The sequence below is a fragment of the Pithys albifrons genome, chromosome 17 (genome assembly GCF_047495875.1).
Source record: "Pithys albifrons albifrons isolate INPA30051 chromosome 17, PitAlb_v1, whole genome shotgun sequence".
NCBI lineage: Eukaryota > Metazoa > Chordata > Aves > Passeriformes > Thamnophilidae > Pithys > Pithys albifrons.
The window spans coordinates 480879-494083 of NC_092474.1; the positions used below are offsets into that span (position 1 = coordinate 480879).

General features: G+C 46.8%; 1 protein-coding gene across 1 annotated transcript in view; it reads right to left on the reverse strand.

The window, feature by feature from the left end:
* The window catches only part of PPIL2 (peptidylprolyl isomerase like 2), a 69220-nt gene that overhangs the window by 18880 nt on the left and 37135 nt on the right, over positions 1–13205 (reverse strand). Inside the window, exons 13-14 of the mRNA XM_071572034.1 lie at positions 4812–4901; positions 3400–3433 (exon numbers count right to left, since the gene is read on the reverse strand). Of these exons, the coding sequence (XP_071428135.1) occupies positions 3400–3433; positions 4812–4901 (124 nt within the window). The remainder of the gene's footprint in view (positions 1–3399; positions 3434–4811; positions 4902–13205) is intronic.

Here is a 13205-nt window from a genome sequence, read left to right on the forward strand (position 1 = left end):
CATGTTCAACCACTTAGTTGTTATGAACAGCAGGAAAAGAGATACATCCCAAATCTAAAATTCATTTTCAAATAATTAATCATTACAAAGAATGACCATGACTCAGCTTATTGCTCTGAATGCTGCCTCTATGGGTGGTTATTTTGTTAGAAAAGAAATAAGCTGCTGCAGCACTATAAAATTTCTCCCAATAGTCTTATGAAACATCAAGTTGAAGGCTGTGGCAAATGAATCTGGCCCTCCAAATGAGAGTCAGAATTGTGTCTCTGACTGCTGGGGCAGTGCAGCTCTGCCAGCTGTGCCACAGCCAAACTCTGCTCCCCACCCTTTTCCCAGTGTGGTCTCTCAGCTCCCAGAGGCCTGTGCTGATTTCCACTCTCCTCCATCCCAGTTAACTGCTGAACAGCAGCACTCAGGTGTCCTCCTCTCTGCTGCTGGCTCAGCCCCAAAGAGACTCAGAAAGGAACACACTGGGGAGCTGAATAACACAGAACAAAGAGGGCATTGGTGCTGCTGACAGAGAGGACTGTCCAGCCAGGGGAGCCATGAACAGGACAGGCAGGGACCACCAGCCTGGCCTCTCCCCCTGTGAAGCGCTTCCAAAACACAAGCACACCCAGCCCAGGGGAGCTGCAGGGCCTGGAACCTCCTGTCGGGCTGCACCGAGTGTGCCCAAACCCACCCAGAGCACCAACAGTCCTGGGCTCAGTCAGCAATGGAGTGGTTGAGCATCTGAGGTGTTGCAACCACAAACCTGTTGCTGAACATGGCATGAATGTCAGATGACAGAAACCAAATGGTGGGAACATATTTGAACACGCCTGTCCTAGTTCCTGGACTAATGAACAACAATAATGAAATAAATAGAAGAAAAACATATACAGGCTTAATGCACCTCCCATGTATCAGTTTGGAATAGGTGGTGTTTTTTTAAAAAAGACCCAACCAAACAAAAATCCCAAAGCTCTCAGCCAGAAAGCATCAGTTAAAGCAGAAGGCTCTGAGTGGAAGAGGAAACAAAGCATGCTGTTTTTCCTGAAGTCTTCTTACAAAAGGCCTAACAGAAACAGTTTAAAATATTGATATTTAAAGGGTAACCTCCAAATAGTCCTCCCTATTGCCAACTGAAATATCTGGGAAGAAAGCCCCGTTCTATTCTCTGTATCTGTTCTGCTATTACAGAAGTTATTTATTCTAAAGATCAGGAAATCTTAGGGTCGTTTTAGCTTTCAAAGATGCATCTATTTTTCCCCTCCTAAGAAACAGTGAGTCAAAGAAATACTGAAATTCCTCCCAGGTGCCAGATGAAATAAAAAAGGGACTTTATCCTGCAAATAACACACAGGCCCCAGGTAAAAAAGCTACAGAACCCCAGTGCTTTACTGCAAAGCTTTCCCAAGGTGAATGCCTGTGATCACATTAATAAGGCACAAAGCAGAGGGCCAGCACTGCCACACCAGGGGAGCACAGGAGGACGTCACTCCATCTGCCAGCTCGGGCACTGCTGCTGTGGAGAGAATACCAAGGAGAGAACATCAACCAGACAGGCCCTTGGGTCTGGCCACCTTCTCACAGCTCAAGATACACAGGGGAAATTTCTGCCTCACAGTCAAGTGCCCCAGATCTATCAGGTAGTCAGGAACAAACCCTGGCAGGCTGTTTGCCCTCTGTCTGAGCAGCTCTATTTAAGAAGCATTAAACACACAGGCATGACAGCTCAGGAGCAGCCCAGCAGCCCACCACACTGTCCATGAGATTTTCCTGTGATATTATCAAACTCAATAAGTGATCAAGTAAAGATCTCTAAAATCCAACTGTCTTAAAAAAAATTAAACTCATTCATTTGTTCTGTTTGGACTCTGCAATAATTGCAGGCAGGCTCTAAAAATCTGCAACGTTCATGTCTATTTGAGTGCACACTTTTCATGTTGTAAGAGCCTTAATGGTCCAGACAGATGTTTGCAAGACATCTCCTCTGTGACATATTCCTATCTAATTAAGAATGACAAGGAGGAAAACAAGATGGAACAGACTAGAGGTCATTAGACTCCTTTTTTTAAAATAAAAGTATACATGTAGGAGGATTGTTTTGGGCTTATTTGCATTCCACTTCCTGCTGGCTTTGCCAGTCGAGCTGAGTGTTGCCCTCCAGTGCAGCAGCACTGCCAGCCCTCTGCCAGCTGTTAATTGTGTGTCTTACAGCACTTCCACCACTGGCACAAACAGAGACAGGGACGACACCAGCAAGTTAATTTGCATTCCACAGCAGGATCTGAACTCCACCCTGCAAGGGTGAGAGGTGTCTGAGTCAACCTATTAAATCTATCCTGTCTCCTGGCACCTCTTTAATTTCTCATTTTAAAAGATGTTCCTAATTATGTCTTTTGGGATTTGAAACGAAACTTTCCTTGTAAAAAATCCAATCACATTTATTTTTGACAGTCCAAGCATAGAAGGCAACGATCCTGTTAATGGGCTTTTGCCATCAAAACACTGAGCCTCTGACTAGTCTCAAATCTTGAAATGGTTGATTGTCACACACACTACAAGAACAGCTGTTGGGCAACTCACACTGACGTGATGAACAAGGTAGATAGAGGCAAAGTATTTAACAACCACAGCAAGATCTCTTTTGGGTGACCCGTGAGCACACACAGTAGGAGACAGTGCTTAATAAGACACAATTATGAACTGTAGTAAAAATGCACAGAACCCACAGGCCCAGGTGAGGAGCTGGGGACACTGGTGACATCCACAAGTGGGAAATAAGGGGCAAAAGTGGAAAACAAGCCAATTTAGAGCAGCCAGTGGAGATACTACAGGTGTATCTCCTGTGCTGGGCAGTGCTCTGAGGAGCCTCAGCTGCTCTGTCTCCTCACCATTGCTGTTACCACATCTCCAGCTAAGGGAGGCAGAACAGGCAGAATTCAGTAACAGTGATCCTTAAAAGTTAGAAAAAGAGCAGCTTGGGCTTTCCAAGGCAGCTGGCTGGGAGAACAGATGGTATCTGGGCACTCCCCAATCCTGAGACAGGTCTCAAGTATTTCATTAACACTGAATTTGAAAGCAACTTTGCATGAATGTGTTTCTTCCTTTGTTCCCTGCCCTGGAAGGCCAGCTGTAAAATCATTATAATTCTCATTTATTTATTTTCTGAAAGAAAAAGGAAGCAAAAACCCAACAAGAATTCTATGGGAAGAGTGTCCAAGTTTTAGACTAAAGGATAAACTGGATGACATTTTGAAAAGAGTCAACATGTCCATAAACATGTATGGAGAAAACCTCTGCTCTAAAGTAAACACAGTGGACCACATAATATCATCTACAAACGGTCTGGAAAAAATGTAACAACACAGCACATGAAGTGAAGAGAGTTTCCTTATTTCAGCTCCACCTTACCTGTCCCTGTTCCAGTGGGATCACCTCCCTGGATCTGCAGGATTAAATGGAATCAATGTCACGTCTGTGTCCGTGTGAAACACAGTAAATACAAACCATAAAAACCAATTCTGCTCCAATTCCTTCCCTCTGTACTGGGTCATGCTGACAAGTCAGCTACAAGGAAACCATTACTACTGACTTGGAGCTGCTTTTATCAGCTGGTTGTAATTCCCCACATTGCTTATCCAAGAGCAGAATGACAGTCTTATAAACATAATGTCTCTTGTGGGTCAATAGGGGAAATGACCAGTCTCCAAGGGGTTAACCAGATCACCCTTTTTACTGTGTGCTGAGTCATAACCTGCTCTTTAACTGATTTTTGGAACTGAAAAGGCTTTACACTTTGCTACCAACCCTCCACAAGATGGGAAGGCAAGAAATGAGGGAATATGGAATGGTTTTTGTATCTGAACCTGTATTTCCCTTTATCCCACTCATTATCTGCAGTAGGAAAAATCCTCATGTGAAACCAATCCTTCAGCAACACAACACATCACACATATTGATCACTGTCCATGCAGGGTCTACAGAAATAACATCCCAGATCCTCCTCCCAGCGGAGGGAGCGGGACATGACCAGTGTCCCAGGAACAACACACAAGCACAATTTTAGTGGTGAGTTTCACTGTGGACTGAGATATACAGTGCTGTCAAAAGAAAAAAAAGCTTTTTGTAAGCTGACAGGATGGAATGTAACACCCAGTGATGTTCCCTGAACGATGTGCTGTGCCTTCAGGATCAAGTTGTTCACTCTTCTGAAAGGAAGTTACAGGGCAGCTCCAATATCCTAAACTGCCTGGACTGTAACTATGTAAATGAAGGTCTCTGACTACCAAGGACAATGTTCTGGAACACAAGGGGCTCTTTAACTCCTCCACAGAGAAAGCCTGAGCACCCAGTGCTGGAGCACGCTCAGGAAAGGATGATCTGACAGTATCCAAGTACCACAACCTGGAACAGAAATTCAGCTGCTTTCTAAAGTTTCATCTGAATGGGGTTTCAACAAGCCACAGTATTAGTTATCCAAATCAGCATTTCCCTCTCTCTTTCTCTCCTTCTGTTCATTAACCACCCACAGCTTGGGGCAGATAACAAGAGCCTTGCCAAGGCAATGCCTCCTAAAGCCTTGTTTGGAGCACCAGCAAAGCAACACAGTGATGCTCCAAGTGACAACATTAGTCAGAGACAATGTTAGTAAGAGTAGTAAGTACACAGTGAGCAAGTCAGGACAATCCTACTTCTGATGGTGTATTTAATACACACCTCTTGCAAACTGTTGTGCATGGGAGAACCTAACACTGAAATAAGCTAAAAACATCTTGTGAGGACATCACTTACTGTGCATTAGGCAGAGTTTCTTCAATACTTACCACGAAATTCCGAATTGATCGGTGAAAAATTGTTCCATCATAATAGTTCTTCTTGCACAACTTGATGAAGTTTTCACATGTTCGAGGTGTCTGAAAGACAAAGGCAAGTTTTAATTAAGCAAGGCCTTTAGGAATCACTCTTTGCCTTACAGAGAAAAACAATCATGCAGGACTTGAAGAGTCTCTGCCTACAGAGAAAGCTCTGCAATATATGCTCTTTTAAGGTACACTGGAGAGACACACACTGTGCTAAATGAATTAAACCCAGACCTTCCAATTAGCACAAAGAAGAGTTGAACACCAGCTCAGACAACGGGAGCTCCCAGTTGACATCATGATGCTGAAAGCAGGCAAAGCTCAGAGACTTTCAAGTAACTTATTTCCAGTAGTGCCTCATAATCCTGATCCAGAGGGGGATTTCTAGCACTGAGAAAAGCTAATTTCCCAGAGTAAGAAAGAACCTGACTTCTCTGCTCACAGACAGCACATCAAAGCTAACTGGGAGGGAAGCAGTTGGTCCTTTTCACCACTTGGAAGTAAAAATGGGACTGACTCAAGTCACTGGAGCACAGGAAAATAAAAAAGACAACTTGTTTTCAAAACTCCAAATAAAAGAACCTGTATGCTAACTATATTATCAACTTTTAATTCACATTTACAGTACAAATTAAAGTTATTTCTTTGAATTTATGAGCCATGGCATTCAAACAGTATCTTTGGAAAAACTTTACAGTTTATCCAGTTATCTTTCCACTGTAATTGTATGAATTCTCTTCTCTGCAATACTAAAATACCTTCAGAGGTACAAATACAAGTACAGAAACAGCCTGTCTTCTATACTTGGACATGTTTTCCAGCCCCAGCGTGAATTAAGTGCATAAATTATTCCAGCTTTACCAAAGAATACATGTAACTAATTTGAGTTGTTACAGGCCTTAAAACCACCCTCACTGCTGTGTGTGCTGGCAAGGGCAGGCCCAGCACGAGCTGCAGGTGGACACACACCAGCCCTGTCCCCTTTGCACTGGGGTGACATCACCCCTGGGCTGGAGCTGGACTGAGCCACACAACCTGAAGGCACTTCAAAGCCAAAAAACAAGGCCAGCCTGGCTGCAATTACTTAAGGATGAAATAATTTCTATCTCCTGATAAGCCCATCCATAAGGGTGTTGATCTGGAACCCCCCAGAACTTCAATTTTCTTTGTTTTCTCATCTGAAATGCAATCAATTCTCACCCCTCTTTATTTCCACTGAAATGTCTCTTAGTTATCCAAACAAACTCTATCTGCCTTTATAAATTGTTCATAAGGTTTCCTTCTTAATTATTCTACACAGATAGAGATGACAGTTGTCAGGTGGGCCATAACTGAAAAAAGAAGCAAATTCTAAAGCAATCTTTCCCCAGCCTCTCTCTGGGACCTCTGTCCAATTCATTACTGAGTTAAATGGTCCTGGTGCCACAATGGCTTGATGGCAAAATGCCACCAGGACATGGACTTTGGTGGCATCCCGAGGGCAATGTTTTAGTAACTGTATCCTACCAAGCAACAGGAGGTTTCCCTACAGTCTCACTGTCTGTAGTAAATTTGAAAATTTTCCTTTGAATTCAACAGATATGCTTTAAAATAATCCTTGTACTTAACCTTTCAAGTAAAATTCAAGCCCTGAAGAATCACCTGTGCAGCACATGCTGCCTTTATGAGATGAGACTGCAAGAGCCTGGATCCCAGTGCAGGGCTGTTGGTTACCACTGGTGAAAGATGTCAGTGAGGAGAAAAATAAGTGAAAAAAATTTCTTTATGAATCAGAAATGGAATCAGCAGCTTTTAGCCTAAGGCACTTTATCTCATGAGAGCAGAGCACTCTTTGGAGAGAGACATAGTTAATAAGTTCTCTGGGGGGAATACAGCAACCTGTAATTAATTTTTTACAAAAAATGAAATCAGGCAAAAGCCTGAGCCCCCTAGGAATGCACACCAAACCATTTTAAATTTGCACAAAGTTGATAACCCAATACAGATTTCCTATTTATTTTCAAAACATGATTTGTAAAATATACATCAAAAAACCAGGCTCTAGTAATGTATTTTTTATGCAGGACCTGTGCTGACCCTTTTCTCTAAATGGATTTCTAGCTATTACACCCTTTGCAGAAAGAAGCTTTTCAAATGCAACTGCAGAAATACTTGGTATATATGGAATAATCATTTCACTGCAAGGTTCTCTTTAAATAATTGCCACCAAATTGGTTCCCATGGTCACTTCGTGCATCACACAGACACATTTGGCAGGTAAACAGCTCCTTGGCAACACTGCCATCACCTTTTATAGTGCTTTTTAGTGGGCACAAATAAATAGCTTTGCATTCAATCAGTAATAAACCCCAGTTTCAGTCATGCAGTAGATCTACAATGTCTCGCTCAGATTATCTGATTTACTCAAAGCATTTCATGTTCTTGCCAAATCTCCCACTGCCAAGCATATTTCAGTGTTTTTGTAAAGCAGCATCCTGTCCAAAGCAGGAGAAAAAGGCCTGAGGTTCAGGGGGAAGGTGCAGACCCTCAGCCATGAAGTAACTCCTGCACTGACCACACAAACAAGGCCGGTCTTTGAAGTCTTTGTTGCAAGTACAAAGACTGATGACAAGTGTATATAAACAGACCTGACTGTTATGTGAGTGTAAGATCTTGGGGAAGGGGTCAGACTCAGGGGCTCTGAACACCAGGCTGTCTGCTCCTTCAGGAACTCCCTGCACAGCCCCTGCCTCTCAGGCTTTCTGGCCAGGGAGGGGACGGGCCAGGCACCTGGAAAGGCAGGAGGGAGGTTTCTTGTTGCCTCATTATTGACTGTGTGCCCCAGGCCTCTTCTGGCTGGTCTGGTCTCAAACTGACCTCAACAGCAACAGCAAACTTCCCCCTCTGCTCCTGTTACAATAAGCAGGAAATGGCTGAAATTGTTTTAACCTGCTATGACTGTGAGTTGTATGTAAGAAAGTCATGGGCAAAATGCCACCTCATCAACCTGCTCTGAAATGCACAGACAGAAAACCATTTTGTTTTAAATGTACTGCAGTATCTTCTCAGAATGATGCAGTGGGAGTCCAACAGCTCAAGTTTAAAAACTCTGGGGGGCTTTTCTGACCAAAGAGTGTGGTGGGATAGTCCTGAGCAATCCTCCTTTTCTTGGGTCAAGTTGTGCCCCTGTAAGTGAATGCAGTGTCTCTGTATATCCTTCATCTTACAGACACTTCTCTCTCCAAATGACAAATAGTAAGAAAATAAACTTATTTATACAAAAAATGAGTCACCTGTTCCAACTCTGCTCCCTGTTTACTTTGTTGATGCCAGATAACTCTTTCAACTGAAAATTCACACTCAGGACAAGCAGAAATATTTCAATAAATTGTTTGAGACAGGAATCCAGAGGAGTGCTTATCCCAGAAGATGCCAGGAATGCTTTGCTTGGCTCACAGAAATGTATATTTAATGGGGCTACAGCCCAATGGTTTTCTAAGTAGGTTTAAGTCTCCATTTAGCTAACACACTGAGGAGGTACCTCTCATGGAAACACCAGCATTCTACCAGTTACCAGCCCCAGACAGAGTTTAGAGTTAAAGAGGGGTTGCTTCTAAGAATGACCATGCAAACATAACTGTGACAGGAAACTGTGAAATCACAGGCACTGGGAAAACACTGAAGAAAGGAATGTACAATTTAGAAAACCAAAGCAAAACAGAAAAAACCCCTGACTGCTTACTACACATTTCTAGGATAAATGCAGATTTTATCTTGTAGCACTTTTCATTACTAACCAAGCCCATTTCAGTTTCCATGTAGCCAGCAGAGCAGGAGTGGCTCCAAACCAGACAGAATTCATCCCTCCTCTGCATCCTGAGACCTGAGGGGTGTGACCAACCAAGCCAGGTCTCCACCTGATTTCCCAGTTTGCAGATCTCTTTTCTCATTAGTAACAATGGGCCATTACATTTGGCAAAGTTACCTCACCTCAGAATCTCCATTGGGCAGCTGAAGAGCCAAAGAGGAGCAGATTAAAACCTGCAGCCCTCCTGTTGCCAAGGTAGGGAGCTGGGAACAGGGGAGCTCCTGAGTGGTTGCCATGACTGCAGGGAAGGCTTGACTATGTGAGGAGCTAATCATTTCCAAACGCTCCATCCCTGGAGGATGTGCATGAACCTTGAAGGGAAATTTCACACTAAGCATTCAGAAGCTGTCATTCACACTTCTGTGTCATTTTCTTGTGCTAATTCCACTTCCCTTTTATTTCTTTTTCTCTCTGTAAATTGGATGAACTGTAGTAATGGCACTAAACCACAGAGCCTTGCTATATGCTCATTAACCCTGTGTTTCAAAGCAGAAATCATGAAAAGCTCATTCCTCACAAATTAAAACTGCATTCTACAGCCTTCATCTTATCACACAAATGCCAGAATCCTGAAACTGAGAGGCATGAACAGTGATGGAAATTTCTAAGGCTTCAAACGAAGCCTTCAATTTCATAAACACAGATCTCCTTTAAAATGCAGGGTGGATTTTGTTTTGCTTTATTCCATTTACATATGTCTTTAAATAAACAGAGCATTTTTACTCTTGTAACTGTTCATTCAGCAACTCTTCCAGTGTGTGAGGAAGGAGGTGATTTGGAAAGCTTTAAGCTCAGGTCTCCCCATCCCTTTCAATCTGCAGTACTCACAGCCTGCCCACCACACAGAACAGAACTCAGTAATGAAAGTCTGGCTTTTTTTAGGGCTTAGTCAGAGCCAACTGTAATGGAGCAGTTTCAGGAATCACCATCTATCAGGTGCAAGTGGTTGTTCCCTCCTCCAAGTCATGGAAAGAAAGTGGACATTTAAATGTTTCTGCAGCATTTCAATGTGCAATCCTGTTCTGGAAGGCCATTTAAACCCCCCTAATTCAGTTTCCACCAACGGACTAAGAGCACATTCCTCTTGTTTCAGAGGGACAAGAAAATAAAAACCCCACAAAGCCCAGTGTAAAAGCATAGGAAGAATTTCACTGGGAAGCCCATGACATTTCCTGGAGGAAAAACGTTCACTACAGACCTAACCCTTGCTCCCTGCCAGCTCCTGTTCCCTGCCCACAGCTCCCCTGTGTGCCAGAGGGGCTGGGCTGCTGGCAGGTTCTGGTGGCCAGCAAAGCTGCCTGTGGTGGGGGCTCAGCAGAGCCCCAGTGCACGTTGTGCCACCGTTCTCAGTGTGGTTACACAGCTCAGAGTGGGCACTGCAGGGACCAGCCCCAGGGCACTGAGGGTAAAACACAGGCCACACTCCTACTGGGGATAAAACAGAGTCAGAACAAGCAAACTGCCTCAGGTAATACACTGCTGACTTGACAGCAAACACTTGTATTTTGCTACCTCAAAGCCTCAAGGTTCACTGAGAACAAAGAGCAGAATTAATGCACTCTCATCACACAGAAACCCACCCTAATTTAATCAGCTATTTAGCAAAGACTTCAGCAGATAGCTAAATTTCACTTCTAAAAGACATTTCTTCCACAGTACTGACATTCGTGATGCTACCAAAAACTTTTTCAGAGTCTAAGCAAGATGCTCAGCTTAGACAAGATGCCAGTAAGAAGATGACACACTTCAGTTTTACTTCTCACTTTTCTGCAAACACCAGGACAGTCAATCAGTTTAGCTGAGCACATCTCAAGTGAAACAAGGCATCTAATTCACTCATCCAATTTGTCATTTTTAACTACTAATTCTCCAGAGGCAGAGTCAGCATCTCTAGCCACAGTTATTACTTTTTCTCTAACATATTTATTGCAGTGGTAGAAAAGGACCCACTTCTCACCGCCCTCAAATTAGTCCTCACACAGGGGCTGAGGAGCCTGTCAGACAGCACAGTGGAGGGCTGGGTGCTGATGAGGATGGGGCTGGCAAGCAGGACACAGCACTGGTAGGCACAGCCTAAATGAGGGTGCAACTTTAATTGCTTGAGCAACCTCCAGCAGCTGTAAAATCTGGAGAAACGCAGGTCCCACGGCGGCTCCCTGGCATTTCCTCAGCCTGCTGCTGCCTGCACAGAAATCCCACCTTTTCAGAAGATGCAACCTGTGACAACTTCCACGCTAGACAGAGAAGCTCTGGCAGCCCATCAGCCTGCCAAGGTCACCCTGCTCTCCTCAGAGCAGCCAAGGCACAGACAGGAACCATGTCAGAGAAAGATGAGGAGCAGCAGCTGTGTAAGTGCAAACCACCCACCTGGGCCTCAGATCACCAAGTGGCAGACACAGCTGGGATGGGACGCCTGCCCCTCATACCTGCCCCTCACACCTGCCCCTCACGCCTCCCCTCACACCTGCCCCTCACACCTGCCCCTCACACCTGCCCCTCACGCCTCCCCTCACACCTGCCCCTCACGCCTGCCCCTCACACCTGCCCCTCACGCCTGCCCCTCACATCTGCCCCTCACACCTGCCCCTCATACCTGCCCCTCACGCCTGCCCTCACACCTGCCCCTCACGCCTCCCCTCACACCTGCCCCTCACGCCTCCCCTCACGCCTGCCCCTCACGCCTGCCCCTCACGCCTGCCCCTCATACCTGCCCCTCACACCTGCCCCTCACACCTCCCCTCATACCTGCCCCTCACACCTCCCCTCACGCCTGCCCCTCACACCTCCCCTCACGCCTCCCCCTCATACCTGCCCCTCACGCCTCCCCTCACACCTCCCCTCACACCTCCCCTCACACCTGCCCTCATACCTGCCCCTCACACCTGCCCTCACACCTGCCCCTCACGCCTCCCCTCACGCCTGCCCCTCACACCTCCCCTCACGCCTGCCCCTCACACCTCCCCTCACGCCTGCCCCTCACGCCTGCCCCTCATACCTGCCCCTCACACCTGCCCCTCACACCTCCCCTCATACCTGCCCCTCACACCTCCCCTCACGCCTGCCCCTCACACCTCCCCTCACGCCTGCCCCTCACACCTCCCCTCACGCCTCCCCCTCATACCTGCCCCTCACGCCTCCCCTCACACCTCCCCTCACACCTGCCCTCATACCTGCCCCTCACACCTGCCCCTCACGCCTGCCCCTCATACCTGCCCCTCACACCTCCCCTCACACCTCCCCTCACGCCTGCCCCTCACGCCTGTCCCTCACACCTGCCCCTCATACCTGCCCCTCACGCCTGCCCCTCACACCTCCCCTCATACCTCCCCTCACGCCTGCCCCTCATACCTGCCCCTCATGCCTCCCCCTCATACCTGCCCCTCACACCTGCCCTCACGCCTGCCCCTCATACCTCCCCTCACGCCTGCCCCTCATACCTGCCCCTCACGCCTGCCCCTCACACCGGCCCCTCATACCTGCCCCTCACACCTGCCCCTCACGCCTCCCCTCATGCCTCCCCTCACGCCTCCCCTCACGCCTGCCCCTCATACCTGCCCCTCATGCCTCCCCTCACACCTGCCCCTCATATCTGCCCCTCATGCCTCCCCTCATACCTGCCCCTCATGCCTGCCCCTCATACCTGCCCCTCACGCCTGCCCCTCACGCCTGCAAATGTCACAAATCAAATAGCACAATCCAGGAACAATCAACTGCCTTCCCAAATCCAGCTTGTCAGGGCAGCCGGGAGGGCAGAAAGGGTCCAAATGTGCACAATGCAGCCCCACCAATTATCCAGCACCACAGGCTGCCAGAAAACCACACAGAGACAGCCCAGGGCAACAGCCCCACAGTGCAGGGAGAGGCTCACGGGGGGGCTGAGCAACTCCCTCTGCCCCGTGCTCAATATCCCCTTCAGGCATGGGCAGAGGGGCACACGGGGCACTCCCACTGCCCCTTCACGGCTGCAGAACAGCACCAGGCACCAGCACCTGATGGCACCATCCGGACAAGGCATTTCCTACAGACACCTCGTGTGAAAATGTTCCTCCTTCCTCCAGCATGGCTGTGTGCTGGCTTTGGCTGGGGCGGAGTTCACAGGCATGTTTAACAGGTCAGAGGGCCTCAAAAGATTAGAACGTCAATGTTTGCAGAATAATGGCATAGACATGCCAGGACATCATCATTAAGCAGAGCTTGCCAGGTCCTAAAACCTCAAAAAGCATTTGTGGAGTGCTGGATGGAGCTTTGAAATCCATCTCACATTCTTCTTTACTATGTCAAAGTGCTAAACCTGAGAAGGACAGGCGAGTTCACAAGCACTGCTGTGACAGTGGCAGGTTAGTGGTGCATTCCCACTGTGGGCTCAACCACCAGGACATCCCCCCACAGTGACCACTGGCATGAGGGGAACTCTCAAAGGACAGAAGGGAGATGGAACACCCACCCATCATTTTGACAGGGTCTTCTGGAGCTTTACATTTATATAAATGTTTTAAGAAGTGGCTGCTCCA